This window comes from Mchenga conophoros, linkage group LG6 (assembly GCF_057382185.1).
Source record: "Mchenga conophoros isolate Kocher_MC1m ecotype Shallow Benthic linkage group LG6, M_conophoros_male_GT1.1, whole genome shotgun sequence".
NCBI classification, from domain to species: Eukaryota; Metazoa; Chordata; class Actinopteri; order Cichliformes; family Cichlidae; genus Mchenga; species Mchenga conophoros.
This window is the reverse complement of record NC_140531.1, coordinates 17,342,461-17,369,842: the sequence shown is the minus strand read 5'-3', so window position 1 is coordinate 17,369,842 and position 27,382 is coordinate 17,342,461. Positions and strand designations below refer to the sequence as shown.

Below are 27,382 nucleotides of genomic sequence, written 5' to 3'. Positions count from 1 at the left end.
GAATCCACATTTTTTCCACAAACTTAATAGGTATATTTAAAAAGGAGCAAATATATTATCCATTAAAACTAGAGAGCATCTAAAAGAAAGAGTGATATGAAAGTCAGTGTTGAATATTAGACATCCTGTCATCATGCTGCAGGAACAGCTAGCCCAAAACGAACTGATAATCCCAGCTGTTCTACAGCTGTGTAACTAGTGTAATGTGTAATCACTGGTCACACATAACGTTCTATTTGCCTTGAGGGGAGTAAAACAAACTACAAGGTCAGAAAAAAAATAAACACAGCTAAGAAGCTGTGCTGGAAAGTGAGAACTGAAGCAAAATAAACAGGCCCAGCTTGCAGCATGTGTAGGGTTATGAAGCCTAAAGACTCAAAGTATTCAACTCCAAACGTCACCCAGCAAGAGTTTGTGCTCCCTGAAAGAAAGTCCCCTTTGAAAGGATCTTTGGGGCCACTTAGTCTGAATTTAGCCTAATAAGGATTAACTCCCCCCTTTTTTCTGCCCTTTTCACTGTTTGCTAACAGGTTAGCCTTTTTTCTATCTTCGCCTGCTTGGCCTTTTTGAAGTGGGAGACAAAAAAAAAAAAAAAAAAAAAGTCTTGTGTAGATTTAGGGAAATGCTGCAGTGGTCTTGGGGTTAATTGGTGGTGAATTAAAGACTTCAGTGCATTAAATCATTAAAAATTCTACCTTGGGCATAAGCTATGAGGACAAAAGCCTTAGAAGTGCCCCAACATATAATAAGATACCAAAGTGGTATTAATTATCACTTACTGGCAGTAGCAGGTATATACATAACACAAGCCCCAACAGAAACTATAAGTCAAAGCCTTAGTAAATGACATATAAAGCCTTTAACACCAGGATTTTAGTAAATTACAGTTTTCCTTTAAGAATGGCAAAGAACATAAAATGGAAATTTTATGCTGATATATTGAACATCAGTGCTTCCTTTTCACTCCATCGCAGGCTGGACTGAGGCCACAAAGGGCTCAAAGGTGATGGGTAACAAAGGATGGATAAGTGAAGAGAAAAGGGCTGTGAAACTGGGTGCAACAAATACAGAATCTCTAGAGCATGTTATGAAAAAAGTCAAAGAAAATTAAGATAATTTACTAGAATTGTGTAACAAAGAAGTTCATATAGAATGCACACCTGCACTATGGCTAAATGTAAGGCCTTTCTGATATTGCTGAGCACCTGTTGACATGGACGGGACATGAAAGAGCTTCTATACACTCCTGGATTTGTCAAGCGCATCAGTAAATGCTAGCACATCAGGGAAAGCTGGAAAAGAATGTATACGCTTTTCACTGACACTTGGAAAAATCAGGGAGACAGCCCGGAGCCTCCGCTAAAGCACAGGAGCTCTTTAGGACTAAATGCTGCTGGACCTCTGCTCTCCTATAAGCTGCCATAGCAAACATCAGACAGGTTAAGATCACCGACCGGCTCCCATCGCATTCTCCCCGCTTTCCTTCAGTCTCCCATTTTGCCATTTAATGAAGGATAGGCTTTTTTGGGGGTATGTGTGAGGCTTTGCTAAATAAATTCTTCTCTAATCCAGCTATTGTCAGCAGCTTAAGTGGGTGTAGGGTGAAAAGTACACCCCTCTTGGGGAATTTTGGGTGGGTTCTCCGAAAGGATAGATGAAGAAGAGAAAAGGCCTTTTTAGTGGAGAAAGAAAAATGTTGTGGAGAGTTAAAATATTTGTACGTGACTCAATTGGTGCTCCAAATTTATCAGTGACAAGCACTTTCAGCTACACTTGGAATGACAGAAATTGAATCAACAACCGTCTTCAATTACGTGTGCACACGGGGTGTTATCCCATTGCTGACTCAGAACACAGGGCATTAGACGCTAGTTTAAATACTGAAACTTGACTGTTCTAAGCCAACGCTTAAGCTAAGGTTTCTTCTTTGCATAACGAGCTCACAGGGTATCACAAGCTTCAATTACGAATAATACTCCAAGCACCTGATAAGCATAAAAAGCAGTTTCTGATCTGATCTGCATGCAGCGTGTTAATGGGCAGGTAGAGTAGAGCTAGGTCTGCAAGAGAACTGCTGAAAATGCAAGTTAGCTTCATCTGCAAATAATGCACATATGAGCAGTAGCATCAAACAAAGGGGTGACCAGCAAAATAGCAACAAAGAGGAGAACCCCCCCCCAAAAAAAAAGTATAAGCGTTGCACAAACAAACTGACCCACTTAATCTACAAATATTAAGTCATGGTCCTTGAAGTTTCATACGTACAAGTTCAATTTTAAGTTAGCTTCAGCTTTTTATTCTACCATGGAGGCTGAAAAACGACGGGGATTGCTGATCTAACATGAACCACTGAAAAAAATCAAAGATCTGTGGTGTAAAACAAACATGTTTATTGATGAAGATGTCAAGTTAAAACCAAATCTGATTCACGATTAGGGTTTGATTTTATTCAACACTGTGTTTGAATTGTTTTGTATTGTTGCTATATTATATTCCACAAATCCACTTTACTCTTCCACTAGAAATGGAGTCTTGGATGAGTGAGTAATCTCCAGAGCATCCCTCTGGTTGTGCCGTTTAAACCACACTGAATAGGTCATTAACCATGATGAGAATAGAAGTACAAGAATTTAACATTCTGCTCTCTGGCACGCAAGATGTCTTTACACAGATTGTGCATCAGTGTTATGAGGTCGCACATATAAAGCAACCTGTTCTTGACTTTTTCGAAAATTAAAAACATGCGTTATGTTGATGTCAAGCAATTTTACCTTTGCATTTGTAAGGTAACCAAAAAAAATGGAGACTTAACATAAATAGCTACTTGCTTCTATGATCCATGGATCTCGTTTTAACTTTTGATATGCAGCAGAGAGCTTTCTGACAAACCGAGAGCACATTTACAATGCCAATTTCCAATCAGCATGGCTGGACATCGATCTTTCAATCAAAGCCGCGTGCCTCTCTGACCTCAACTGAATAGCAGAGGCTCGTGAGAACAGCAGGTACACAGGTGCTGATTGTAATATCAGTAGCCTACCAGGCAGACTGGCATCCATAAACAGGCCTATCCATCAGGCTGGTGCGTTGCCTTTGACGTGTGTGTCAGAGGCAGACGAAGGGAATAAATGATGGAGAGAGGGGATCAATCAAAGGAGGGGAGGGGGAGGCACCTGCCCCCTGACTGGTCCAGTCAAGCCCAGAGATGGAGCATGATGGAGGGGCTAGGCTCAGGTGCAAAAAAAAGGAGGGGGTAGCTCTTTGTCTGGAGATGCTTGGTTAAGTGTGAGCCAGGTCAAAATGGCCACAGTGGTCTGTGGATGTGTTAAGGTCCAAAGTCAGGTCACAAACAGAGAGAGGCTGAGCGTGTTTGTGAAGGAGGTTGTTTAGAGCGCCTGCCTGTGTGTGTGTGTGTGTACGTGTGTGCGTGTAAGCGCAAGGAGGCATTAGTCATCATTATGTGGTGAGATGAGACTGTCTAATGGTTCTTTACGTGATTACCTATGTGGCAATTGTCTTTCCCTGATCTGTCCTACCTGGTTACCATTTGCAGCACAGATGCATCGTCGGCCTGTTTTTCACAGGAGTCACGCTTTACATCGCATTGCAAGGGTTACAACAAAAACAACACAAAAATGCTTTGACTGTACTAAAAAAATTCAAAAAGCAAGCTGAATGATAAATAATTATTATGTGCAATATACCTGGATGTTTTAATTGGATTATAACACTGGTAGAAAAACGCTGAAAACAAGACTACAAATCTAGGAGCCACACAAGCTGCTCTGAAAAGGTTTTTTAGCAAAGCAGTGTTTAATTCTAATGTAAACATGCTAAAAACTATCATTTTAGTATGATGAGCATATAATGAGCGTAATTTAGCAATGAATGCTACTCTCACTACTCTCAAACCGACGTTTTGGACAGATTTTGGAGAGAAAGGGAAGCACACATTCTGATTGTGGCTCTGAGATTTCAAGTGCAGTTTCAAGTGCATTTTACCTGTCAACCTCAGAAACCACCAGCAAATAGAAAAACACTGCAAGAGCACAGAAAACACAGCAGAAGCTGAATAAAACAATGAAAGAAAAATAGTTTAACCTCCTAGGACCTGGCGTCCACATATGTGGACATCACATTTTGGGTTATGTAGACTAAAATACTCAATTTTGCTCTACCTGGGCCTGATATCCACTTACGAGGACATTATACTGCTACTGTTCTATCAAAATTTTAAACAAATATCCTCATATGTGGCTCTTATTTTTCTTAAAAATGCATGTCGTGGAAGAGTTCGGGTGTTAGGAGGTTAAAACTTAAAACTTTAAGTTATAAATATAAATGGTAAATGGTAAATGGCCTGTATTTATATAGCGCTTTACTAGTCCCTAAGAACCCCAAAGCGCTTTATAACATGAAAAATAAATCAAAGGAACAGGTTGGTGACACTAAAGGAAAGTCGAAGCATCACCAGAGTCATGAGGTTTAAACCTGATATGAATGTTTGTAAAATAAACAACACAAAAACCTGATGAGATATTTCAGTCTGGACCAGTGTTGGGCCAACAGTAAAATCAATACATCTAACAAAAGAAACAATAATCAGATAATGGCCAAAATCTCAAAGATGTCTAATAATAATTGCAGGTTTAATATATGCAAAGGGTCAGATTCTGAATGAAGGGTCGATGTCTCGATATGTCTACTGAAGACTTCAAGTTCATTAATCATCAGTGACATAGCCTTATTCAGCTGGATGTGAGGGACTGTACACAACAGTCCATGTGGTTGGAGACCCAGTATCAGCATGAAAGGGTGCTTCACCTCCTACTGGGCAAATAGAAATACAGTTCAGAAACCTTAATTTGGTGTTATCTCCTATAGTTGGCTTAAATAATTCCAGATTTCCCACATATGTATTTTTGTTGACAAGTTCCCAAATCTGTGCGGTAACTTGACTTAAATTGAGCATTTAGATTATTGGATTCCCCAATGATTGGATGATCCAAAGTGGGCTGGGAAGAAGGAGCCTGATTCTTGACAGTAAACTGGCCGTGGATGTTGGGAATTTAAAGACAGAGAAAATCATTTCACGCTTGTGAAATCTGTCTTTGTTAAGGAAACACTTCATGCCTTCCACCTACTGTAATTACTGCACCTGAGAACCGGGCAGAATGCAAAAGAGTGAAGGAAAGTGAAGGACTAGAAAGAGAAAGGTCAGCCTAACCCTTCGCTCTACTAGTCGTTGCCATAGTGTGGCTGAGCGATTTATTGACAATCTCAGGATGTGCTCCAACCAATAGAGTGGAACAGTATGAAGGAGAGACAGTGAGAGGCCAATATGAATGAGTGAAAGGATCTCTTTCCTTGGACTCATTGATAATGACATACCTGCTTGGGCTGTCCGTTAGTCCTATAGCACACACTACTTAGGCTCTAACTGGAAAATCAATAGGCTCCTCTCTCAGAGACCTCTGGCTGCCATGGCTCTTTGTGATTGGCAGCTCCAGCCAAAGGTCGTCCCTGGCGACCACGAGGGTTTGGTGGAGCAAGCAGCCGAGGGGGTGGAGGGGGGGTGATCCCTGCAGTCTGACACTTTGGGAGAGCTTAACGATATGGGACTGGTTGCTACATAACACACCAGGGTGGTTTTCCTTGACTGAATGGTCCTTCATTCAACTGCTTGAACCAACCCTGGGTAGCCGTCACCACCCCACTAATTAGAGTTACCAATGTCTTCTCAGTGGGGATTTTATTATTGCGTAGCGCAAGGCTGGACACTGACAAAACTATTGACAATCTTTCAAATGTTTTCCCATCTCTGTTTTTGTTTTTCTTTTGGAAGAAATATTTTGGAGACTTTGTGTGAAAATTTTAGGGGTATTTTTGTAGCAGTTTGCGTACAGATAAACTGATGACTTCATATGAGGCATATAAACCAAATGAATTCGAGTGAAGGTATTTTGACGTTTAATAATGTGCAATACTTTGTAAATCTGTCTGGTCCAGCGAGGGATTAATCGTTTACATCTCTGCCATCAATTTCTTTACAAATGCTGTGTCACAGTTCTGATTTCGTAAATATACCAAGTCACAGTACACAAGTTGATAACAATCCTCAATCTGGAAAAAATTTAAATTAAAATAAAAACAAAATCTCATCTTCAAGCACTTTAATGATCAATGGAAAGCATAAACATATTTCAATGTTTGCAGCTCCTGCAACGCCCCCTTCAGTATTTTCACCCTTTACTTTATTCAGCTGTTAACACTGCAAACTCCAAACACAGTACGATAGCATGGAGCACGCTCAAACTGCACTAGGAAGGGTTACAAACGCCATCCAATCAAGCTTTTGCAGATATTCCCTTTAACCAATCAGCTGGGGGGCAGAGCGGATTTCACTTCCTCATACATGCGATATTAGCAGTCTCCAGGAGAGGCTCTGCAACAATAACTCTGCATGCAATATTGATGGCTGGTGTCTAAACGCAGAGAGGGTGCTGTTAAACACACACATACACAGGCAAACGCACATCTGCTCTGCTCCGTGACTTCATCAGTTCTGCTATCTGCCGAGCAGATGCAGAGGCCTGCCAGGCAATTAGATGCCTGCGATGATTTTCTTTGAGCTCTCTATGGAGCTAGCAGCTGGCTCCATACGGGTACGGGAGACGGCAACAAAACGTGTGAACAAGAACATCAAAATTTACTCTCTCGGTTCACACGTGTGCGGATGTTACTCATGTGCAGTGTGTGTGTGTGTGTGTGTGTGTGTGTGTGTGTGTGTGTGTTGGGAGGCAATGAGTCACTTTCCCTGGACCTATCATGTTTCCAGAGAAATAAAGAGAGCAGAAAAAAAGGAATTACCTAAAACTGGCAGCAGTGCTACTACACCCCTCACTTCAAAGTACAAAGCAAGAAAGGAGATCAGTGTTAATGAGTGCAACTCGACTCTCAGTTTACTTTAGTACTGATTATTGAGACTAACTATTAAACAAGTAGATGAACCAAATAACCCAACTCTCACCTGATAAGGAACCAAATGTATCTTTGAGGCTTTGATACCAATTTTAAACTAAGGTATACAAATATTGTAGTTTATGCTATCTGGAAAGAGCCGATAATTGTGTGAAAATGGCAAACTCAAAGCAAGAACAGAGAGGGGGGGGATGCGTGTTTTTGTCTAGTTACTCATCAGCTGGCAGATATTTGTGCAGTCAGTTTTGCGCTTACGAGGGGATGGCTGTGGAGTCGCGCAGGCTTGGATCAAAGAGCTCTTTGACAGGATCTTCTCTACACTCAGAAATGAGAAAACCTTCAAGGAACACTGAATGTTTTCCAGAGATGTACAGAAAAACGTATGAGTGACTGAGTGGGGTAAATGAGGTACAAACAGTCGGCATTTGCCGTTCATATATATAACAGTATATATGAAAGAAACTATGAGGAGTGTTAAAAAAAGCAAAGAAAATTCTAAAATCTCTGCTCCAACGTGTGCTGACTGCGTTTCTGTTTTCCAAACTTCGATGGACATGTAGTAAGCTGAAATATAATGACGCCCCTATTCTGACATATGGCTGACCTTTGCACTTTGGCTGAAAAAACGATTTTATTAATCCGACACGAGGTATCCATTCTATAATAAAAATGAACACAGTGGCTCAGGAACGCGTGGTGTGATAAGTGGGCCCGAAAAGATCCCTAGCGTCTATATAAAACTGTACGTTTGTGTCACCGTATATTTCATTAAACTAGGCTTAGCATCTCCTTCATAATATTTGGACACTTGCTCTCCAAGTAGAGCCGATTAATCTCTCCGGAGCTGCGAGCTTGATAATAAACAGTCATCCTGAAATCACACAGCCAGACATTTTTTCTCACTTATTTCATCTTTTACTAAATTCCAAAGCCACATTAGGATAACGGCTGCTTGAGGGAAGACCTGGCGAATATCAGTTTAGTATTTTTATCAGCAGTATTTCACAATAAATCTATGTTTGGAAGCCAAAATAAAATGTCACGACGCACCAGCAACACTTCCCCTTGAATGTTTTCTTGGTGAGGAAAGTTAATCCGACACTAAAACTCTGTGCTATTATCTATGGGGGTCGGGGTGGGGGGGTGGGTCCTGCTAGGTTATTATTAATAAAGATAAAAACTCACTCATAGAATTTAATGAAATTAAATGTAGGGGGGTTTTAGCACTTATTGCTACACCTACATGAAGCAAAATGTGCTGTTTGCACAGGAGGCAAAAGCAGTATATCGTGTGTGTGTGTGTGTGTGTGTGTGTGTGTGTGTGTGTGTGTGTGTGTGTGTGTGTGTGTGTGTGTGTGTGTGTTTTAAACATATCTAGTTTGAGCTCAAATACTAAAAAAGGTCTCAAACGTCTTTTACAATAGCTAAAAAAAAAAAATTACACATCATGACTAACTTCACACTTCTCAAAATTATCACCACTTGTGGAAAACACAACATGATAAAGTCCAGAAAATGTGGCAACTGTGAAGGCTGGCTCATTAATCTGAGGCTTTTCTGAAATGTTTATGTCTTATTTCAGTATCATTTGCATAGTTTGGCCACTTCATATCAGCGGATGGCTCCTGGGAATCATTAATGAAGCAATATTCTGCCTTATCTATAATTTAGTAACAAGTGTCAAAAGTTTCCTTTATTTTTCTTATTTTTGTTTTTTACATTTCATTTGCAGGAAGCTTGGAGCAAACTCCATATTTGACTCTTTGAACAAAAATACAGCAACCTTGTTTTCTCTGCAGCCTTCAGGTTGCAGATGAAACGCACGACAGATTCTCTATTAATCGGTGGCAGCCACAGCAGAAGGCCTATTTGCCTCCTACCAACATTCACTCTGAGAAACACCTTCCACACGAAGCTTCAAAAACGATGCCTGATCGCCGCTTATTATTGATTTTATTTCAAGAAAATGAGGTTACAATAATCGACAGCAGTCTTTCAAAATTCTAGGCCTAATCTGAGATGCTTTGATCAAAATATATGTTTGCATAAAATTAATCCAAATATTTAAACTCATTTTTTAAAAGACCTGAAAGTCTCATCAAATGTTTCATTAAAATCTAATTTAAGACGCACTATTATCGCAATGTCGTTCTCTGGACGCGTGACGGGATAGAAAAGGACTAAATATTACATGTTGCTTAAACATGCCCTCACACCCCAGCCTCTCGTCTGTGAGAGGATGTAATGGCTTCTTTAGTTCTCCAACACGCGGTGACAAAGGGATGTCTACGCAAAGACCTCTAGTTAAATTATTCAGTATATGGTCAGGGTTCACGGCGATCAAGCCACGGGCGGTGTGTGAGGGAAGTGTGTGAGGGAAGTGTGTTAGGGAAGACGCGCGCGCGCACACACACACACACACACACACACACGCTGAATAAGTTATTTAACTAGACACAATGTTGTGTACTGGCTGTGTAAAAGATGCTAAACCAATCCCAAAAATACATCACTTGATTAGTTAAACAGCTCATCAGGTTTAGGAAAAGTCGTTGGGGCCGTTTTGGTTTCGTTCGCGTCACTAAAGAGCTTCAGAGGGGAAGCTGCAGGTGCATTGGACACATTTATCCCAGCAAACAATACACCGACAAAACTGTGTCGATCGGAGATTAATCAGCAAGAAGAAAAACACACATAATAATTAATTAAAAGAAAATGACCCATGGATGTGATATTAAAAAAATCGATTTTCACAAAGTAAGGAGAATTGGGATTGATTTCAGATGAAGAGGGAATAAAAGAATTTTCACTTTTATTTCACAAAATAATACCAGCAGATCATACCTGGTGTTAGGTGTCTAATTCAAAACATGGAGAATACGCCCAAAATCCGCAAAACCCCGAGTATAAAAAAAAATTAAGTCAGCGATGATCAAGAGTTTTTTATGAAGAAAGTGGCGCAAAAGCCTATAGACGTTGCGATTACTGAGCCTTGGAAGTCGGAGTGGCATTTTTATTTTTTTAAGATAGAGAAAGAAACTTGTTAAATTAAAAACTAGGAGAAATAGCGAGGCACTTATCTGCAGAATGCAAGCAGCTGTTAAGTTAAAGATTCAAAATCTCAATCCTCAAAATGCAGGAGAAGCTGCGCGTAAAGGAGCAGCACTTGTCGTGGAAAAAAAATGTTTTACTGTCGGCGCGGAGAGTTTACACCGGCATATGAAGTATAAAACCTAAAGGTTTGTGTTTTCCTGTGTCGACTTGGGGAGCGCTGGACTGCATGCACCGTGTGCCCAGATGCTGTCGAAGCGAACTGGAGCTCTCCTGCAGGACCGTCTGCCTCTGGCAGCTCTGATTGGCTGCCTGCACTGACAGCTCTGCACATGATTGCAGGAGGAGAAGCCCGACCCCCTTCACTCTTCTAAAGGAACCATTCATAAAGTACACAAATCCAGCTCAAAGCTGAGTGTGGACGAAAAGTGAGCGGGGGCACAGAGGAGAGAATAAGAGCAAGAAGAGATGAGTGGTCATACGCGGCGTTTTAGCCTTTAGCGTCTACAGTCCGGGAAACGGATGGTGACCTACAACCTGAATATGAATCTTCTTAGCTGTGCTGGAAGTGCTCATGTCTTGGACTGATATTTAGTAAGCTATTACGTTGCATCCCTATCCGTTTCCTCCTCCTCACACTGACGTCCATCCGCTGCAAAAGCAAGGAGAAAAAAAAAACTTTGATTACACATTTTTCCTGCACGGTGAGCGTTTGCCTCTGGCTTTACCGGTAAGCATTGGATCCGTCAAATTACTGCGACTCTCCGGTGTACAGCCCGGACCTCTGCCCGAACATGATTGCGACGCAGGCAAAGCTGGTTTACCAGCTTAACAAATATTACAACGACAGATGCCAAGCTCGCAAAGCGGCCATTGCGAAGACTATAAGGGAGGTTTGTAAAGTGGTGTCCGATGTCCTGAAAGAGGTGGAAGTGCAGGAACCCCGCTTCATCAGCTCCCTCAGTGAGATAGATGCGCGCTACGAGGGGATGGAGGTCATCTCCCCCAATGAGTTTGAGGTGGTGCTTTACCTTAACCAGATGGGGGTGTTCAACTTTGTGGATGACGGCTCCTTGCCCGGCTGCGCGGTGCTGAAGCTGAGCGATGGCCGCAAAAGGAGCATGTCGCTGTGGGTCGAGTTCATCACAGCCTCGGGCTACCTATCAGCCAGAAAGATCCGCTCAAGATTTCAGACTCTGGTGGCACAGGCCGTGGATAAATGCAGCTACCGTGACGTGGTAAAGATGGTCGCCGACACCAGCGAGGTCAAACTACGGATCAGGGAGAGGTACGTGGTGCAAATCACCCCCGCATTCAAGTGCACTGGGATTTGGCCTAGAAGTGCAGCTCAGTGGCCCATGCCCCACATCCCCTGGCCCGGCCCTAACAGGGTAGCAGAAGTGAAAGCCGAGGGCTTTAACCTGCTCTCCAAAGAGTGCTACTCGTTAACGGGGAAGCAGAGCTCCGCAGAGAGCGACGCCTGGGTCCTCCAGTTCAGCGAGGCCGAGAACAGGCTGCTAATGGGAGGCTGCAGGAAGAAGTGTCTGTCCATCCTCAAGACTCTGAGGGACCGTCACCTGGAGCTGCCGGGACAGCCCCTCAACAACTACCACATGAAGACCCTGCTGCTGTACGAGTGCGAGAAACACCCGAGAGAGACCGACTGGGACGAGTCTTGCCTCGGAGACCGACTCAATGGTATCCTGCTGCAACTCATATCCTGTCTGCAATGCCGCAGATGTCCCCACTACTTCTTGCCAAACTTGGACTTGTTTCAGGGAAAGCCTCACTCAGCCCTGGAGGTTGCTGCTAAGCAGACATGGAGACTAGCGAGGGAAATCCTCACCAACGCTAAAAGTTTGGACAAATTATAAACTGGTTGTCAAGACTGCAGCGAAGGACATTTTTGGGATAAAATTCAAAGACTATTCTTCAACCGAGTCTCCAAGAAATGTGAAAAGAAAATCAGCAAGAAAATAATGAAGCGAACAAACAAAACCCCCACTTTTGTTGAATAATAAATGGAGCAATTGGGCCCCTGCCGAGAGAAAGTGAAGGTACAGTTTCAAATAAATGTAATAAATTTTAGTTGTCTTCTTTAAATGTTTTCACAAAGTGAAGAAACTTTTATTTAAATATATGCACAAAACTCGTTAAGTGAAAGAAGAAAATGTAGCGTGCCAAGTTCATTTTTTTTCCATTATGTGACTTAAAGAAGAAATGTTAATAAAATGTTGCAAATTAAATTACAACTTGGCCTCATGTTTGGACGTCTTTGGACAGCTGAGATGGCAACTTTGCAAATCTGTTTCACTTTAGCTTTAAAAAAAAAAAAAAAAAAAATCACAGGACAAAATTTAAGTTGATGAAACACAGGCAGAAAAAAGATTAATATGATTTAGCAATTTATTTATTTTTTTTACGTTTTTATTTTTAAAAGGCCCATTTTAGGCCATAAGTTATTGTAAGAGTGCCAAGCTCGACGGGATTGGATTTTTTTGGATTGTTGTTTTTTAAATGAATGTAAATCCAGGCTCTGGTGTTAATGTGTAGGTCTGGGAGCATCTGTGCTCTGTTTGGACAGTGGTACAAGCACAGGGCCTACAGCAGAGTGAGAAAAAAAAATCTAGTAATGAACTGATTTTACTATTTGAAACCTTTATTGCCATATTTATGGCATTCTCCATGTTTTCATCCACATATTTCTGATATAAAACAACACCCAACTAAATGTGGATTTTATTAAAATAACACTTAAATAAATATGATAATTTTACAGAGTCTTAGCCAACACCCACCATACACTGACAACAAACAGCCACCTGTAGGTCAGCACTCCTCTTACTGACCAATATTACTAAAACAAATTTAAATCATTTTTATTTTCAACTCAGAGCATAATTTAATGCAATTTCAACTTGTGTTTTTCTTATAGTGATGAAACAAATGCTGCACACTTACATGATACAATTGCTAAATTAGCTGTTATAACAATGTTCTACCAATAAAGATTATTTTTTAAATTAAACTTAAAAAACTTTCATGGGAAAATAAAATGAGTTTCATAGAATCCAGAAACCACTGTAAAGAGAAAATAAAACACAGACGCAGTTGGAATCCAACCTTATGGTAACTTCAACCGCGTCTCCTCTTTAGCAAATGTTTAGAAAAGCTTACAAATGAACTAAAAAATATATTTTATTAATTTTAAAACAAAGCGGACATAAAAACACACAAGCTTCTGTGTGACATTTAGATGCCAGCAGGGCCTATCGGAAATCCAAGCATATCTTCTGTAAGTGACCGTGAGAAACATGGTCAATGGAGCTTGAGTCCCTTACCTTTGGATCGATGCTCTTGAAGCTGGGCTCCTCTTCATCCACCTCGAAGTAGAGCTCGGAGGCGGTGATGGACAGGGTGCCTTTTACCACCACAGCCGGAGCCACGAGCTGAGCGCTGGTGCTCATGTTTACTGGGCCTGGAGGACGGACAGAGACACAGGCCGGTCACAAAACGAGAACGTCAAACTGGGGGACCACTGAGCGCTAATGCGAAGCTGTAAAAAGGAAAATCAAAAGAATCCAACCTGATGGAAAAGTTAAAAACAAACCAGGGATCTGGTTAATTCGTGAAAGTTAATCATGGTAAACGGTAAAGATAACGTTAACGTCTGACCACTTTTAAAGCTGACGCACAATCGCGCAGTAACCAACTTCCACGGTATTACTTTTACAATAAAGCTGCCATGTTTTTAAAAAACAAAATGCTTCGGTTGTTTAAAATAATCAGCGTTTTATTGGCAAATTTAAGACAAAACCAACACACACGAAACAATAGAAGTTCACCAACACGTGTTTTTACTTTATGTAATAAAACGGTGTGGGGCAAAAAAAAAAAAGCCGAAAACACTCAAAAAAATGACTGATTAAAATACTACTTTGCGTCACAACTGTCAAAACTGACTGTTCATCAGGATCCATTGATCGGTGGCTTCTGGGAGAAGCTGTATTTCATCTCTCATCAATCTTAATTTATGCCAGTATGACAATGAGAGCCTGGCTCAGGGGAGCTGTGGGTGGAAGCTCTGCCCGGCTCTGCGCATATGAGCCATTGTATTTGCAGATGTGCGCCGCGGAGCTGCGGGCTTGATTTCCCCGAGCACCCTCGCGCTCTCGCACACGGATGGAATAAACAGATATGTATATAGTCATCCCTTTGCCTGTCGTGAACCCCGTGAGTACTGACATGTTATCCGTGGGTTGAAATAACATTTTTTGTTCCGTTCACTCAAAGACATTCAATTACACCTGGAGCAGACAGCTGCTTAAGAGCACAGCTAAACCTCTCCCGACAACTTCTACGCACTTCTCGCGGGATAAATCACACGATTAGACAGGATTCAGTGTTTAATCCCATTGTCATCCAGATGCATTATTTTTATAGCACTCTAAGCCCAATTACTGCAGTTTAGTCTGCTGAGCGCTGTCGCTGCGCATAATATGCGGATTACACGGCAATAGGCCTATTAAATGAAGATTATTTAAATAACAGACATTAAAAAAAAGGAGGTGGGGCAACATCGTGAACTGGAATCTCATTCTCATTCTGCAGCTGCAATAGCTGACCAGGCTCACATGGAGGGAATTTGAAGTTTTATCAAAAGGAAAAACTACCCTCCTTCAATCAGATAATACCTCATTTGAAAAGAGCTATCCTGGGGTAAGCTGCTACTGCCAGATAAAAAAATGTTTAGAGTTGCTGCTTGGGCCGGTGTGTGTGCCTGTGTGTGTACAGTATGTTTGTAAAGCAGACCTCCATTGGCAGAGGCAGGAAAGTTAAGATGCCATGGTGGCACTAGCACTCCAGTGTGCTATGAGAAAGTGATGTATGCTCATTAAAAAGCTGGTTTTCCTTTGTTTATAAAGGAGCTGTACACACAAATTACTCAAGTATGAATGTAAAAAGAAGCACAGCAATATAATAAAACACCAAGGTCATATTGGAAAATCACAGCCTGCTTTGGAAGATAAGGAAGACACTGTTTGGATTTGTTTCGTGTATAGATTCCTCGTATTCAATGCAGTAAATCAGAGTTGCACATGTAGCAAAAACTCAAACTACAGTGCCGCCATTTCTTTATTTGGTCTGAACTGCAGGGGGGAAAATTACAACACAGACACAAACACAAGCAGGGAGGTGGGGGAATGACCGAGGAGCAGGTATGGGAGGTGGCGAACACGAGCTGCTTCTTTACCTGTGACGTTCTCCAGGTCCTTGTCCTCTAGTGACGACAGAGTGTCATCATCTCCGTCGAGGGATGCCTCGCTCTCTGAGTTTTGATTTCCCAGAGCCTGGCTCCTGATGGACTGCTTGCCTTTGAGAATATCGTCCTCGGATGCTAGAGTGGGAAGCAGGAGGGGGAAAGAGCCATCTTATTTTGCATTTGAAGTAATTACAGCATAAAAGTCAAGGTTGTATTTCATACTGTAGATTGACACGACACGAATGCATCCGACTTTATTTTATGAGAGTTTAAGGACACAAAAGCTTTCACATCAAGTCGATTTAAAAAAAAAAAAAAAAGAAAGAAAAAAAAGAAATTGATGCACATTTTTAAAAAAGAAAAGAAAAGAAAAAACAGCTCTTATAAGCAATCCCCTTACACACAGTAAAAATAACAGTGGACTAGTTATTTGTATCCATTATCACACAGTGAAAATAAAAGTGTTTGTTTCTTTGTTAAAATCAATTAAAATCAATTGTCAACAGTCTTCTTCAAGATTCAACTCCAAGTAAAATCTTATATTTCATTTTCAGAACATAATTAATTTATGTTTTACAAAATGAAGAACAATCTGAGGCCTTTTAGTAAGATAAGGCAAGTTTTTTAATATGATCTGGATGTTATGTTTTTTGCTTTTTTTCACTGAAGTGAGCATATGGTGTGTTTACCCTAATGCAACTATTTGCATTTGAGTCTTTACCTCGATGCAGCGGTTCAGTGCAGCGCTCACGTGCACTGCATTTTCAGACAGTCACAGCTACGAACAACACGAGACAAAACCCAAATGCAAACACAACCCTAACTGGATTTTTCCCCCATTTACCATGAAGCATAACAAACACAACTTCACACTCAGGCTTTTCAGACACATTTAAACAAAATGATGGTCACACACTTCCCGTTTTGATTTTAGCCGACACAACTTGAGATTCCAAATACATTATTTAAAAAGACAAAAAAATCTGCAAATCTGCAAACATTTACAGAGCCCCGTACTTCCCCAGCGGTGCATGGTAAAGATCCACAGACGCAAGTTCACAACACAAAGACTGGCTGGCAAGTCTTCTACATTTGTAAACATAGCTGGCAATACAGAGAGTGCTTTCACTGCTTCTGTGCACGACTTTGTGTTCTAATCCAGCACTCAGCTGCAAGTAACCACGTTCAGTCCGGCGAGTCGCTGAACGCATATCCAGGGGATTTTTTGTCATCACCACCTGGGATTGCGGTGGAGATCAATTGCACTTCCTAAAAATGCACAGCCGTGCCGTGTAGCCGTACACTTTGAAACCGCTAGACGAGCGCGGCTAAAAAATCTCTTGTCATGGAAAATATGCAGCTCACTGATATTTAGAATGGCCTTCCTGTAATTAAGCCTCCCTGGAGGATTCTTTAGTTAGCAGCACTGAAATTACTACCAGCTCCCCTAATACGTACCACATGCCATTGTATTCGCACCAAGCAAGTGGACAGGGGACTTGTCAGAGGAGCTTAAAAACAGAAATGTATTTGAACTTCTATGCATTGCATGCTCAGCAATTATCCTCCCCCTCATATTAAGACGGCACTAGCGCACAGTATCAAGCCATGAAAACCTCAAACAGCTTATAAATAGCTCTTTAGTCTATTCGCTGAAGTACATGCAACACAAATAATGACAACTCAGCATATTGTGGGTGTGTGTGAGTCCATTAGGAGCTATTTTGGCTAAAGTTACATCACTTATCACCAGATACATAAAAGTGGACATAAGTGACAAGCTGTGTGCCAGCCTCCCAGCCTTCCTGTTCTTAAAGTAGGTAACTTTTTCTCTTTTTTGAATATGACGTGTGTGTGTGTGTGTGTGTGTGTGTGTGTGTGTGTGTGTGTGTGTGTGTGTGTGTGAGAGAGTGTGACAACAATATGAAATTAACTAAAATGAACTACAACTGTTCTAATACTTATGAAACAACTTCTCCACCCCCCCCCCCCCCACACACACACACACTTTCTTTTTTTAAGAACTTTAAGAAAAAGAAAAAAAAGAAAAGGGAATTAAAAAAAAAAAAAAAAGGAAAAGAAAAGGAATTAAAATAACACAACTTTAGCTTTAACATCACGGCTTTTACCATCTTGTTAATCACTGTAATGCTTTTAAATTATGCCGTGATTACAAGCTATGCGTGGAGCGGGAGTGCCACATTAAGAAAAAAATCCACGGCACTTCAACCTCATCACTCATCACGCAGGGAGCAGAAATGTACATAAATCCCAACTGGTTACACTCTTTCCAGGACCCCTTTTCCCTCGCTGAGAGGTTCAACTACCTGCTTATACAACACAAGGCATGCATGGTCGCGGCAATTAAATTGTCAGAATTAACAAATTTGTTTTTAACGGGAGCGTAGCCAGGAGTGTGGTCATGAGGCGAGTATTGATTACCAGAACAGAGACATTAGTCTTCAGGTATTTACTCTGCCACCTCTGGTACACGGGCCCGGGACCAGACCAAATCAATCCCTAGAAAAGATGGTTCTTTCCAGCTGTAAATACATAACAGCCTACTCAAGCCCTACTGGCAGCCACACACTCTCCTGTGGAAATCATCTTGGCACTGTATGAATGATAACAGTTGTCTATATCTTTAACACAGAAATGCTTTTTTTTTTGCACATATTTCCCCAATCTTAAGAGCAAAGCATGATTAATGGAAAATAAAATGCTTTTAGAATATATCAACAAGTAAAAACTGCATTTTTCCCCCTCGTTGCTTCCAATTTTCTGATTATGTAAGAGATGTGAAAAGCACTGCCACAGGTAGCTAGCAAATGAGGGTAAATTCAGGCTTGATCTTATGCTAAATATTTTCTTAGGGAGCGAGACTGCATTTTCCCTTCTGCATCTGATGAATATAATTACAGCCAGATATGACCTTTGTGCTCTGTTTGAAAACTCAGCCCTGCGTTCTCATCCCGAGCTGCACTTCCGTAACAAATGTCGGGTCGACTAAAACAAGACAAAAGGTTACATCAGAAAATGTATGCCGTCAGGCTTCACTGTCAAAGAGTTATTTTAATGATATATTCCCATAGTTTATCCAGGTAGTATACTCTCAGGAGGCAGCGCAGTCTTTCCAAAACTGGCCGCTGGCTATTTTTACACAGGCTTGACTTTGAAACTAAATATTGTTTGCAGGAATTTGTCTTCTTCCACCAGTGATGGATGTATAGAGCACATGAGCTGAAATTATTTTAGATATAGCAGAATACCAGACCGAATACCTGAATAACCAAAACATAAGGAACTCCTTCCATGTGAATGTCTTTTCCTCTACTAAAAAATGTTTTTTAAAAAGGCAACGATAGAGCATGAGTATGTCTGTTCTCTGCCGTTACTTAGCTGAAGGGAAAACACTGAGGAATTCAAACAGAAAGTAAAAATTTGGAGCATTGCTGCAGAGGAACAGCAACCAGCTGGACTCTGGCCTCGTTCCCCAGCTGCCTCCACACTGCAGCCATTACTGCAGAGCAGAGGTCTCCCAGGATCCGGGGTTCCCAAACATTTATTGCTTTTAGATCGTATTCTTATTGAATCCTGTCACACCTGCCATTTGTCTTTAAGAATGATAACGCATTTAAAGGGTAGTTTTGCAGGTGACACACCGAGGACATTTTTGGCTCGGAAATGTCCATCTTTCTATTTTTTTATTTTATTTTTTTTAGGAGAAGGCAATTGATTGTGCTGGTTAATCTTGATGTAAACGCCAGGGATGAGCTGGATACTTGCAAAAAATGAAGGATTATATGCACTTTTTCCTGCAGGAATGTGTGACTTAGACTCTGCTGTTAGCTGATAACTAATCTTGTAATCAGACAAAGATGGGGGGGGGGGGGGGGGGGGGGGGGGTGTCTACATTATAGTGGTAAAGGAAAAAAGAAGTCAGTGTTGTTGGTGTTCACTGTCAGAACTGATTATCCCAGACCATGTAAAATTATCAGTAACTGAGGCCTTTCTTCAACTCCAATTTGCGTTTTTGCTAGCATTCTAATAAACTTGAAGGACCGGCACAATGTTTACTGTTAAATAATATTAGACATGACTTACACATATTAGTGACAAATTAATAGCAAAAGCCAAAGTCTTAGCACAGGAGGTTCTATTATGTTTGGGGGGGGTTTGCTGGCATTGCTGGGGTCTGTGTTCTCCTTTAGTGGGTTGAGTGATTGGACACAAAGTTGTTCTGACCGATTACCTTCATCCTGTGATCAAACACTTCTATCTTAATGGGTGTGGCTTCTTTTAAGGCTAGCAAAAAAAACAAACACCAAAACAAACAAGGACCTAATGGATGGTTTGATTAATATGAAAAATTATATACATTTAATTTCAACTCTAAAAATCTTCCTGAAATGAAAAGTTCAAATCCGACAGTGATCCTTCATTCGAAAGGTGAAAAAAAGAAAATATGAGGCTGAGTGAATGTTACTTACCACTTATATCAGCCACTGTTATGCAGCCAAGAAAAAAAAAAGAATAAATAAAATTCAATACGTCATGTTATCCACAACATCTCAGTTAAACATGTTCTGAATAAAGCAAGCCAATACGAAGGCGGTAGTTCGGTTTTGCATAATGGGTGGCTGTGTATGAAATTACCTGTGTGTGAAATTCAAATGTGGGTGTTTTTCTTCTCCTCCGTTTTGTGGTACAATAAATCGTTTATTGCAGTGTGAGGACTAATTTTTATTGCCTTGTAGCTGGTGCTACCACCAAATGAGTAAGAAAGGCTGTGCTATGAACAGGCGGGGGAGTGGGGGGGGCACAAAAACCTGGTGGATGAGACTGACCATGTTCAGCCACAGCTTTGAGCGTAGCTTCTGAGTGACTGGATCCAAAGGGGTTCCTGACGCAACGACGTCGCCGTCTTAAATCGTCCTCCCAGTAGTCTAGGCGCCAGAAGTCCCTCGGCCTGCTGCAACGAGACAGAGGTAGCACATGTGTTAGCAATTACCAGCCAGCATGGTATAGCAACCCAGCATTAGCACTTGGTCCGAGCAAGCATACATAAAGCCAGCATTGTGTTTGGAGGGCTCCCCCCCACCAAACTCTTAGAATTTGTCTTTAAAAACATTCACTTACACACAAGCTGAAATCCCACATTATTGTATCCCTGCCCCTGACAATGAGGCTCTCCATCCCAGAAGCAAAGGTGCTCTCTTTTTTTAGTTTTATCCCCCTCTTTTGATTCGCTCTTTGGGAAGAGGAGCTGAGTAAGTGTGCGCCATCACAGTTCAAAGAGTAAACGACAGTGCGATCATTTTGCACACACTGTTGTGGCAAGCACTTTCATTCCAGGCTCATCCCAAGCCCAGCAGGACACCTCTTGTCAGAGTTATAGCTAGCATGATACGGAAAGGCCATTACAAAAACTAGGATGGTTAGCATTACCAATATTAATCAATGTCTATGAGTTCAATATTTGTCCCCGAAGTACATCATCCTTTACCAGAACTGATCAGTAATTATTCTGCTCTCAAGGAAAGGAAAGTGTTAACTTTTAATGAGGACTGTGACGCAGGCTATATAAGAACTTCTATTTTTATTATTTAAAATATTAGTAAAATCAAGAGACTGAAGGCACAACAAAGCGTCGCAGCAGTCGTTTTGTTCTGTTTAGGTGCTTTTATTTCTCTTCTTTTTATTAGGAAATCAGTTCCTTTGGTAACTAGGCAGCAAGAAAAACTGTAACTGTTTAAATGTAATGATGAAAAACTCAGACTGGAGGAAAAAATAACATGTTGTTGGCTATTTAGTGAAACTAAATCCTAACTGACTCAAGTCAAATAGTCCTTTTTCTTGAACTAAATGTTTCAAAGGGGAAAAATTAGGAAGTATAGAAATTCTCATCTGGCATTACGCTGATGTCACTGAACTGAGTTTAGAGAGCTGCTTCGCCGTTAGTGAGGTAATGTAAATGTTTTCTCTGGTGTGTGAAAAATACGTCTTATTAATCAGCAGAATCCATCTGCTCTCATTACATTTACATGTTACATCTTTGACTATGTTGATCCTAGAAGCCAGTAAAACCAAGTCTACTTTAAGTCATCAGTGATGACAAAAAGCAATCCTTAAACATTACGAAGTAAAAATTTATAAAAACCTTTTGCTCATAAGAGGCTGAAGTGAATTGTGCGAAGGTTAAAGTTGTAGGAAGACACGGTTTATGGTTTCAGTGGCATTGGCTACGACGGGAGAACCCCAGCATGCTTTATGCGATCTACTACTGAACGCCGCTCCGGCCGGGAGCTCCTCACAAATCTTCAGTCCAACACCAATGATCACACAGGGGCCTCTAAAAGGGAAAAGAGCTATACGCAAGAAAATAAATACAATTTCCAAGCAGGTCCTTTAAAACCCTGCACGCCCTAGCTAATGAAAACCACTGATTATTTGATTTATCTAGATTTTTTTTAAAAAGGGGAGGAAAAAAATCAGTCTCAAACGGCTGACAAGTGGACAGTGGCAGCTGTTCGGCATATATTTATAGTAGAGTAGATAGAAATAATGCATGAAAATGTTTAGCCATGAAACCAAAAACTGGAGAAAATGAATATTGATGTTGTATATTCAGAGCTGTGAATTGAAAGCGAGCGTGTGTGTGCTGAATGCAAGCTAGACCGACGCTGGGGACAGAGATCTGTGCAGGACCAGATTTCTCAGTGGTGACAAAGCCTGTGCTCTATGTTTGCATGTGATAGCCCCCGCACGCAAATGGCCACTTCATCATCCCGCCTGCAATTTCATTCATCTATGGAAATAATTATCAAGGTTGTGCAAGCGCCTCTGAATCGGGATGGGCTCGTCTCTCATCTCATGGAAGGTGGGGATCTGTCCAGTTCACACAATACACATTAATCCATCAGGAGGGGGAACCATTGCCTGGAGTAATTAGTTACGGCATGGAGTGGACTGCGTTTGCCACTCATATTCATCCAGGGCAGAGGCGACAGTGGAAGCCCTAATGATAGGCTGCTAGAAGAGGTGGACGTACGATGAAAGATACCTCGTCATCAATCCCCAATACGAGCGCCGCTATAACAAGAATGGAGATGTACAGCACTATGCAATCCCCCCCCCCCAACACAAGCTGAGTGTGTTTCCACAAAGATAATAAATTATTCAGGGCTCATCCATCCTCCTCTGGTATCCTTGGCAGAATTTACTGAAGCACCATTCTTCAAAATAACAACAATTAAAATAACAAAAGGGCCCACGTTGTGCTGTGGCTCGCGCCAACCACTTGTGTAATTAGTAATTAGTTCGGTCATAAAAAGGTGTCTGGAAGGCCCGCTCGTTAAGCCGGAAGTGAGCACCAGCAGCTGATCAAAGTGGGGGAGAATCAGAGGCCGTCTGCGTGCATGATTTCAAGTATGAGCAGTACTTTCATGCTGTATACACCAGTGCTTTCAAGCCGTACATGGGGCTGTGTGTTTGTGCGTTATGGAGGAAACGTTGAGCCATGCTAAGCTTTTCTAATGTGGACCACATTGGCTACTGCACAAGAATTTTATGCGAGGCTGTAAATTCTATTTACCTTCTTTTCTTTCTTTTTTCCTTTTTTTAAAAACATCTTTGGATGGAAGTTTACCAACACACAGAACAAATGGAGTGCAAGTTTCTCCTTTTGTGTAGCCCCGATTTTTCTCTCTAATCTGTAACAGAACAGCTACCCCTCCAATTTAATCAACTCAACACAAACCATCAACGCCACTGCGAGGAAATATTTTACTAGTTGGGCTCTTTAAGATTTCAGTTGTGCTACTAAATTCTCCATTTACATCAAAACAAAGGACGAGTCCAAGTAGATCTGGCACGGTTAGGTGACATAATAAATAAATGCTTTAATTGTGAGACGTATTCAGTCAGTATGAAGAGGTTGCATCAGGATTAATGAAATGCTTATTTGTGGGGGGGAAGTTTAGAAAAGTGGAGGGCTAAGTGAATTATATTACCTCTTCTACTATTAACTGTTCCCATGTATACACACACAAGTGGCGTCTACCCAAATAAAAATCAAGAATCAAAGTTATTTAAGGATCTCGATATGATGGCTGTTGAGTGAAATTACAATATTTAAACATGTTTTGAAAGAATTTGTCCATAAAAGGTCTATAACACTTATTCCCAGCTCAAATATTGTGATTTCAACCAAATACAAAGTGTTTTTTTCCCTTTTTATACATAACTTAACCCTTTAAGTCTGGATATCTTTTGTTTACTTTGTTTTATTGACTATTACACATGCATGCTTCACTAACCCATAATCCCCTTAGTGAGTAGGCAGAGTTTAATTAGGCAACATACAGTAACACACACACACATATATATTTATATTTTTATACTGTTTATTTATTAGAAATTCTCTTCTTAAAAATTTTGCCCATGGAAAAAAAGTTTAATAAGATGTGCTGACACTTTCTGAATAGGACTGCATATGACTTTATGGTCCTTTTGATTTTATTGTACCAAAATCAAAATAAAGATTTAGATTTTGAATAATGCCCTCTCTATTAATAATCATAAACTACTGATATTTCTGGGTTTCTAAGTACCTATTTACTATTAATAAATGTGGCATTTAAACATGTTAATAGATTCTGTCTGCGAGTCCTTAAAGTCTGATAGTACAGTTAGCTCTGTGCCAGCATTCAGGATTTAAAGACAAGGAGAAATGAGGACTATTTTGGGGCTTTTTTGGGCTGCTATTTTCAGTTTTTGTTGTTGTTTTTTATTTTAAAATATGAAAATACAAAAAAAATAAATAATAATCATCCAACTGCCTTCCTGACGCTATTATGTTTTGCTTGATTTTAGCATTTTCTACATTTTAGGGGTGAACATGAATAAAGAGGCAGGAGAAATCTAGGTTCGCACAGGTTTCTATTAAAAACGGTATGTAAATGATAAAATGACCTTTACCACAGCGTGCGTGACACGCAGAGTGAATCTACTTTCATATATCACCACAAGCGACTGCACTTTGCCACAAACAGTCATTCATAACCTTTCTGCTAAATTCATTTGGATACAGTCAATGAGACCTGCATATGCACCGGAGATTTTCCTCCCTTGCTTATTTTATATTAATGCCAGTTCCTATTGGCAGCCCTCAAATTGCTCAAACATTGCTGCTATCCCCAAGATCATTTTGCTTTGATTTGCATAAACCATGTGTTTAGAAGAAACGGGAGAGAGCGAAGAAGATTGAGGATTTGTCATGTTGAGGACTGGTTGCTGGAGGACTGGCTCTTTGTCAAACGGTGGCAGCGATCGCCTCGACTGGCTCTCCAGACTCAAATTAAAATGAAACGGGGCCAAATACCTTCCCGCTGAAATTGTTTGGCATGATTAAGTCTTGCTGGAGTGATTTTCTACATGTGCATCAATGTCTATCCTTCCCGCTACAATGAGGTGTACAGGACACCATCTACATATGTGGATGTTAATTTACCTCTGCTAATGTTGTTTACCAGATTCACCAGAGGTGATACCAGGGTCACAGACACGACGACATTTCCATCTCATCCCCTTAAATGACAGTGCACATGTAATCTTGCCTATCCTTACTATTAATCACAGTATAAAGTCATTTAATTTGTCTTTTTTTAATATAAGCTTAACCCAACATTACACGAGGGCCGTAATGAGAAAATTATTAAAACGTATCTAATTAAAGAATATTAATATGTTTAGAGAGGGAAAAAAAGAGGTAAAAGCCTTCAATGTGGGTGAATTCCTTACCTAACATCTATGAAAAGTCCCTGTATGTTCACTTGCTTTGCTTTTATCACCCTAGGGTTCACTCCCTAGCACACCAGAGCGCTCAAGCTCTCATTACTGGCACAACGTAAGCCGCTACCACTCCTTCCAATTAACTCCAATTCATCCAAGAGCTTTCAAAAAGTGATCTGATAAAAGAGAGCATGATATTGCATCTCTGCAACATCACCAGCTTGTGAGGATCAAAGCACTCCCATGGGTGGATGGCAAAAGGCTGCAGACTCCCCACAATGCAGTGCAGCCAAATGAAATAATGCAAATCAAGCCCTAATTACCATCAGCTTACTGTGAGGCTTCCAATTAGCAGCAATTACACTCAGAGTAAATTCACCAACAAAGGCTAGATGATTACACACTAATTATATCAGATTTCATGGGACGTAAAAGGAAAAGTGCTGGATTAGTAAAGCGGTAAATATTGACCAAAGACAGGATCGTTTACCGTGCTGTGAAAACATTTAAAGGAAACCCGTCCAGCTTCTGCTCCCAGCTTCAGCTCCTTTTTTTTTTTTGCTGATAAGTATCATCTAAATATCAAATACATACTAAATAGCATCCGCAGACTTCCACTGTGACAGCAATGAAGTGGTACCATCTGTATTTTTGATGAAGAGTCACATTTTTCCTGCCATTTTGACAACATGCATTTAAGGCCATTTATCATCAGTACTGCTAGGTAATGAGGGCATCCACTGGACCGGAGTTGCATAATTCTGCCATTACTGTCCCATTGTAATAATCTTCTGACCTCTAGCTTTCAGAGCTGATCTTGAATGCTGTGACAAATCTGAACACGTACCCACATTTCTAACACCCGCTCCCCCAAAGAAAAACATAGGGGAGAAGCTCAAGGTCAGCTGAGATAGGAAGTCTGAGGAAAAGGGCTTTCCCCCCCCAAAGGAGTCTGAAGGTCCCCATTCATAACACAAACTTGGGGTCATGTTTAACCTCGCACCTTGAACGACAAAACTAACTCAGGAGCCTGACATTAAAATAAAAAGCAGAGGACATTTGTGAAATATCAGTTTTAAAACTTTTCCTTTTAAAGCAACAAAACAAGGCAGGTGATTTCAAATTCTACGGGACAAAAAAGGAAAATTCTAAAATAATACATCAGTTTATTACGTTTAAATTACACCAAATTACAAACAATCTTTTGGGAAACTTAGTAGCAAATGTTCTCCTCTCTTTTCCACTCTATGTAGACAGTAGGTCTATTATGCTTTTTCCTTCAGTGCCCCAAAGAACCACTACAACACTCGACAACCTCATGTAGTGCTGTCGCCTATTCACGAGCACCTCCTCCCCTCTCTCCATCATATGGCTGCGTGCATTACACCACTGATAATCCAGAGTGTGTGCATGTGTGTGTCAAGTGCAGCAGTAACTATAATGACCCTGTTAGTTATCTCGATTTGGAGAAGGGAAAAAAATGCAATTAACATCAGCACGTGCACACATAAATTTACCCTTTACAAATACATATTTTATCATTTTTATCATATTGCAAAATAACAATTTATGGAAGAATTTCAGTTTTAAATTAGATTATAAAGGTTTATCAAAGTGGACTGAAGTGTTTGAGCCTGAATATGCTTCAGTAATAAGAAGTCACTGAAGATACGGTTAGAGTCTTGTTTTTATTTTTTAACCACTGTTTTAAAAATTCAGCCCATTAATATTAGTATCAGCATTAATAACTAGAATTAACTCTAAACGTCGCCGAGCTTACCCGTCAAACTTATCCGGATTGAACTTGAACTCAGACACAGGGGCTGTGAAGTAAATCTACAAGTAAAGGCAATCCTTCGTCTTCACAATACTACCCTTTCTATAGGAGGGAACCTTGTTGTTTTATGTGTCGTTTTCTTCTCCTATAGCTGCACGACAAAGTGCTGGATTCTAAAGATAAAGGCAATTTTTTTTGGATGGGGGGGGGGAATGTTGAAAGTAGCAAAATAAATGACCTGCTGGTCCCATGGTGTAATTACAGTGGCTGGAAGCATACCAATCTATCAAGAGGAAGAAGGGGGGCTGACACGCTGCAAAGGGGTTAGTCAAAGGAGATAGCCTTTGACTAACTACTGGCCCCGGAACAATCGATACTCTGCAGATATTGCATCCAGGGAGAAAGGAGGGGAAAAGCCCTAAAAACTTCCCAAATGGCTTTTCATTCAGATATTGATCAGCACCCTTTTATCGTGACCTTGCTCCACCAAGGCCATATACTTTCTTAAGGTATATGAA

At 40.7% G+C, this 27,382-nt stretch overlaps 2 protein-coding genes across 10 annotated transcripts in view; one reads left to right on the top strand and one right to left on the bottom strand.

Moving 5' to 3' along the window:
• Positions 1-27,382, bottom strand: part of lrba (LPS-responsive vesicle trafficking, beach and anchor containing) — a 188,273-nt gene that overhangs the window by 53,236 nt on the left and 107,655 nt on the right. For 5 of the 9 annotated variants that reach the window (XM_085276522.1, XM_085276524.1, XM_085276526.1 and 2 more), the window contains exons 37-40: positions 20,143-20,267; positions 19,786-19,800; positions 15,287-15,430; positions 13,374-13,510 (exon numbers count right to left, since the gene is read on the bottom strand). In XM_085276522.1, the coding sequence (XP_085132648.1) occupies positions 13,374-13,510; positions 15,287-15,430; positions 19,786-19,800; positions 20,143-20,267 (421 nt within the window). The remainder of the gene's footprint in view (positions 1-13,373; positions 13,511-15,286; positions 15,431-19,785; positions 19,801-20,142; positions 20,268-27,382) is intronic. The other 4 variants (XM_085276527.1, XM_085276528.1, XM_085276530.1 and 1 more) reach the window with 1 other exon arrangement.
• On the top strand, positions 10,420-12,284 carry mab21l2 (mab-21-like 2). Its single transcript, XM_085276544.1, has one exon. It carries the CDS (start codon positions 10,827-10,829, stop codon positions 11,904-11,906), a length of 1,080 nt encoding a protein of 359 aa, XP_085132670.1. The 5' UTR covers positions 10,420-10,826; the 3' UTR covers positions 11,907-12,284.